This window comes from Chanodichthys erythropterus, chromosome 20 (assembly GCF_024489055.1).
Source record: "Chanodichthys erythropterus isolate Z2021 chromosome 20, ASM2448905v1, whole genome shotgun sequence".
In the NCBI taxonomy this organism is placed as follows: Eukaryota; Metazoa; Chordata; class Actinopteri; order Cypriniformes; family Xenocyprididae; genus Chanodichthys; species Chanodichthys erythropterus.
The window spans coordinates 6,406,407-6,412,406 of NC_090240.1; the positions used below are offsets into that span (position 1 = coordinate 6,406,407).

The 6,000-nt window shown below is 37.4% G+C and overlaps 1 protein-coding gene across 3 annotated transcripts in view; it reads right to left on the reverse strand.

Annotated features, from left to right (window-relative positions):
- LOC137008984 (protein phosphatase 1 regulatory subunit 12B) overlaps window positions 1–5,681 on the reverse strand; it is a 58,532-nt gene extending 52,851 nt beyond the window's left edge. For 2 of the 3 annotated variants that reach the window (XM_067370823.1, XM_067370821.1), the window contains exon 1: window positions 5,058–5,680. In XM_067370823.1, coding sequence (XP_067226924.1) covers window positions 5,058–5,162 — 105 coding nt within the window. In that variant the 5' untranslated portion in view covers window positions 5,163–5,680. Of the gene's footprint in view, window positions 1–5,057 lie in introns of all 3 variants that reach the window. The other variant, XM_067370822.1, reaches the window with a different exon arrangement.
- Between the last annotated feature and the right edge of the window lie 319 nt (window positions 5,682–6,000).

Below are 6,000 nucleotides of genomic sequence, written 5' to 3' on the forward strand. Positions count from 1 at the left end.
GCTCAGCATATCGCTTCTACTACCAAGTAGTAATAATACCAAGAGGAGTCTCAGCTCAACCTAGGCGATGACATAAATTGAGGAGGCTGGAAAGCCTGGTACTCGCATTAATAACCTAATGCAGAAGGCGGGCCCCGGCTGGGGACGACTCTCACAGTGAGAGGACGCATACTAGGATCACTAGCTGCCAGTCCTAAACTGGAGAGGCTTTCCTAGGAGTAGCATACTCAGAGCTACGGCATGCTAGAAGGCGGAAAAGCTGCAGCAGAACTGCCTCTGTCTAAAAGACATATTCCTAAAGTACTAGCCTAGGCCGGATATCGAGGCAGCCCAAAAAGAAAGGCCGTCACACACGCATTCATGACCATCCTGGAGCTCAATGGATCAGAGACTTCAGCCTGACAACTCTAAAGAAAGGAGGCCGGCTCACAACACATAGGTGAACTAACCACTTGGAGCTCAATGGAGCTCCAAGTGGTTGAGGTGGTGAGTGAGGTGGCTTCCTCTCATTTGAGAGTCTCTATTCGAAGCCACCTCACTCACCACAGGGTGATGTCAAGGTGGCCGACACCTACAGTCATGATCTATCTGGAGCTTGGGAGAGGGAAGGCTTCAGCATATCGCCTTTTACTCTCTCAGTGAGAGGAAACCACTTCACTCAAACTAGGGAAGGCATCAAGGGGGACTAACAAAGGCCATACACCTCAAATTGTGATATTACCTGGAGCTCAGCAGAGCGGTGGCTTCAGCAAAGCGACTCTTTTCAACGAGAGGAAGCCAACTCACTCAACCAGAAGGATTATCAGTGCGGTCCCAAAGGCCCGAGCACCTGACATATATAAACTATCTGGAGCTCAGATGAGCGGCAGCCTGGAAAACCGACTCTCAAATAGAGAGAAGGCCATGCCATTCACTACAGGTGATATTTCGTTCTGAATGTTACCTGCTATATAAAAACCTCACAAAGAGAGGAGGCACATAGTAATGGTGAAACGATAACCTTCCCTAATAATGGGAGCTCCAGGGCCCAAGTTAAACGCTCCAATACATAAAGTATATATATATTACATCTGTAATCTAAAGCATCAAAAAGAATAAACTCCCCCTTTATTCCTTTCTACAGGGAGCTGAGGTCATTGCATTTATAACGGCATTCATGAAGGGAGAGGTAACCTAAAAGCTCAACCTGAGACCTTAAAGAGCAGAGGCCTACATGTAAAAGTGGCTTGCCATACTCTTCAGTCTGAAAGGATGCGCTCACTAACAAGCTCTGTGCCGGACCACAGAATCATCCCAAATGATGGAAAAAAAACACATCATCGGACCAGCCTCAAGCCTGATGTAAAAGCGACTGTGATGAATAAATGTCCCCTTTTTATTCCTTTCTATAGGGAGCTAATCTGCTGCTGTGTATGTCTTGCCATATACAGGCAGGATCAGAGCTTTCAACGTATCTAAGCTCACGCAGCCCCTCAACATCTGCATAAATGACATGCTGATTTTGACGAATGTGGGACAAAAATTGATTCTTCCATGCCCTGACGATCTCAGAATGGAGATTAAAAGGGAAAGGAAAACTCATATACACGGATGCAGATAATAACACGTGACTGGGGTTACCACGGGAAACACACACACAGTGTAAGCAAATAGCTTGTGCTTCTCACCCAAACAAACAATGCACAAGTAATGTGTATGATCCAGTGTGAAAAACTTGAAACAAATCCACACATCACTCGAACGCATAAAGATCACAGTCTGCTGATATTGAGGATGCAAGAGACAACGCAATTGTATGACAAACAACAAATTGTATGCAAACATGTAAGCTGCACATAAGGCAGTTGTCTTCTATATCTAATTCAAATAAAATTAAGTTTTACTCCAATTCATTGTTGAAATATAATCATTTATACAAAGTGGCTGTCATTTTCAAGACAGATTTATTTAAACATACATTAGGCTAAATAATCAAGACATCACTAACAGGTTAAGTAAAATATAATGAATATATGGGCTAATACAGTGCCTATATTAAGCGAAAGAGGTAAATGCTAGACATATTGTTTACAAGCTGTTTTATTGACGTCTTTCCTCCGTTGAAACACTGAATAGGCGATAACACCAGATATTATACGTTTCAGTAAGTTGTACTGTATCTTTCAACATACCTTCAGATGTTCATTTTGCGATTATTGGTAGTTGATGGTGGTTAGGCTACAATGTTGCAGTGTAATGCATTCAGTACCAAAAGCCCTGTACCGAAGGCGATTCATCTGTGATAATGAATGCAATATTGCGTAGCTTGTCAGTGATCTACGGTTCTGTCTATTAAATGGCGCTCCATTTGAAAGCAGGTGATGGCGAAATGTGCGTGACAATCGCATGTGATATATCGCCCAGCCCATGTACAAATATGTGTATTTGTACCCCTAACTGGGACACAAACCTCACAAGTATCTCTGACATACTATAGTCTGAATTACTATAGTCTGAATTAATTTTATATTTTAAGTTTTCATTTTATTTTTTAACTAAAATTTTAGTCATTTTAGTCTATATAGTTTTTTATTAATTTTTTTTATTCAGTTTTATTTTTAGTTATTTTAGTACATCAAGTTAAATGAATGAAATTGAGAAATGTTCATTGGCAGCTATAGTAGCTGAAATAAAATGTTGAATTTTTAAATATTTTATTTTAGTTGTTTATTTTATTTCAAGTAAAAAAAAATAAATAAAAAAATTAAAAAAAATTTTTTAATGGTTTTGCTTAACTATAATAACCCTGATATTTATCAACTATATACCATCAACATAAAATTTCTTTAGTCTTTTGTCTTGATAACGCTGCAAACTTTTTTATGCTCTGCAATAATTATTAGCAAAGCACTGTGGGACGTGGCCAGAGTCATTTAAAAACTGAGTGAACTGTGACTGCAAGGAATTACTCCCACATCCTGAGTCAGTGTGTACATCACAGACACCACAGCTCTGCTCATTCACTGATGTCAGCCCTCAATCACAGCACAACAACACAACGTCTTATGAGCTCACAAACATGCTCAGGTGTGATACGAGCACCAAAAGAGGAGTTGAATTTACAACATGATTATAGATTTTTACAAAAGCAACAAAAACTACACAGCCATGACTAGCCTTTTAGTACTTTTAGTACCATGCTTTGTACTAAGAGGCTAGTCCTAGCCACTCCCACAGATCAACCAGCTGTCTTTGATGATCCACTAATTACTAATGGCTCAAGAAGACTTGTTTGAACCATTGATGTGTATCCTGAAGAAGGCAGTGTAGCCGAAACACGTAGCTCTACACTTCTAATTGTTTTTAATGAATTAGCCCAGCTGATTAAAGGTTTTTTACTTAGAGTGCCTTAGAGAATTTCTTCCTCAAAATATGATTATGGATTTGCTTGCTAACATATCTAGGACTATTTCATGCAACTTTATTCATACTGTACACTGATTTCGCAATAAAAATGTTTTTTTGTTTGTTTTAATCCTATAAAGCCTATTGTATAATATTTGATACACCTCTAAACGATCAAATTATCAAAACTTTACAGAAAAACCTGTTGTACACAACCTACCACATGCCTTCTGTCATCTGATTGATAGCTTACACTTTTTTTTAGCAAGTAAAAGGCCTTTTAGTATAATTGTAAAAAGGTCCACCTTGAGATCATAATATATGTGCCTTTTTTAATAAAGTAAACGTAAAAATGAATTTCATATTGTTATTAATATTTCAAGATAAACATTACTCTACTGAAACAACTTAGTTTTGCTTGATTATCCAAGTTTTTTTTTTTTTTTTTTTTTTTTTTTTTTTTTAGAAAAATTATGTTCAAATGTATCAAATATAATCTATCAGGCTTTTGAGGAAGGTTTATTTGTTCATCTCTGAATCATCATTGTATTGCATTACATTATATGTATTTTGCCCTCCACAATAAAAACCTACAGAGCTTTGATCAAATTATGCATTTAAATATCATCTTATTAAGACATATTATTGGGAGATGGAGGGACAACTGATGGCTATATGCAATTTGCATATAAATACAACATTTCTGTTATACTGCTATAAAGATCTCATTGATTTACATTACAAGCTATCATTTTGACCATATACTGTAAATAAAAACTGCACCAAATTTCATATTTTTGCTCAGTTTGGGACTCTGATTAAAAGAGGTGTTTTATTCCTCCTTGAGTGAGCTCCATGTTCTCACTATTTCATATTACATTGATCAAAAAAGCCTGATATATGAATTATGACACAAAACATATACTTTTTTTTTTTTTAAATTTGCTTTTATATTTGGTCAAAATGGTTCAATAAACTGTTTAATTAAATATGTGTGTGTGTGTGTGTGTGTATGTATATATATATATATATATATATATATATATATATATATATATATATATATATATATATATATATATATATATATATATATAAAAAACTATTATTTCATATGTCAGACTTTAAAGGGTTAATGACAGCAGCACTTGAGCTGCATGAATTCCATACGTTTGTGTAAAACCTGATGATCATGTTCTCCAGCATGACTTGAGATGATCCAAAGACCATCAAATGAAGAAGAACAGACTGCCTGACTCTGTACAAATAATCACACGATTTATTCATTTATTTTTTTTTGACTTAGAAATCTAAAATCATGCTCTTCTTTGCTTTAAATTGCCCAAACTCCAAAAACACTGTTTATTTCCAGGTTTAAATGAAAAACAAAATCCCATATGTGGACTTTGGACTCCACTGTAAGTACCAAAGTATGTAAGTATCAAGTATGCACTTGAAAACTAGTTTTAATGTTTTAACCTGTAAAACTTGCTTTGACTGCTGTTGAAAACAACAACAAAAAAAGCATAAAATATAGCCTAAAATATAGTAATTCGTGTAAAAACATGTACATTTGGCATCCTCCAGTGACACATGACAAAGTTACATCAGATTGAACACAATGCTGCCTATTGAAATGTGACAAACGCTAAGCAAACACAGCTGGCTCTTACTCTGAAGGTTTTGGTGCTGGGGGACGGAGAGGAGGGTGGTGAGTCCGACAAGGACTTTCTGGAGCGAGAGGAAAGGTCCTTGCTGCGCGAATAGAGCGATGACATCTCTCTTCTGGATAAAAAAGAAGCTCCCTGACAAACGCAGGCACAGTTTCACACAGCTGTGGAGACGGCCATGACTGCTGGACGTGAAGTAAATACGCTCAACAGGTGCAAACGTGTGCGTCCAGAGGATCACGCGGAGCGTGTGTGTGTGCCGAGACTGACAGACGATCTGTGTTTCTGTTCCTCCGCACGGCACGGTTGTCATTAGAGAAAAATGAAAACAATTAGAAGCACCTCTACACTTCGCTATCTCCACTCCCTCTATCTCTATTTCCGTCCCACTCCCTCTCTCACAAACGCATAAACAACAGTCGCGGTCTGCTCCGGCTGATGTTCTCTCTTTGACACTCACTCATTCATACAGACACACAATGAGAGCTAAATAAGGAGAGGACTTTTCTTTGTTAACTTTACAGACGACTGAAAGCCCTCCCTCACTGTTCGGTCTACATACAATTACTCCACACAAACACTGAAAGAACAAAACTGTTTTCACTCGGTCCCACTCAGCTCCGTCGCTCTCTCACAATCTCTCGCTCTCTCTTATACGCACAGAGTCTTTTCACTTAGTTCTTCTCTCATATTCCTTCTCCTCTTTCTCTGGCTCACTACCAAGTGCTCTAGTTTATATCTATTATATTTGACTAATTTAAACAGAAAATCATTGTAAAAATGAAAACCTGTTGAAATTAATAAAATAAAATAAAAAAGATCATTCTGTCATCATATACTCACCTTCATGTTATTCTAGACCCGTATCACTTTCTGTCTTCTGTAAAGCACAAAAAGAGAGACTTTGAAGAAAGTGGTCACTCTTTTCCATGCGATTTCAATGTAT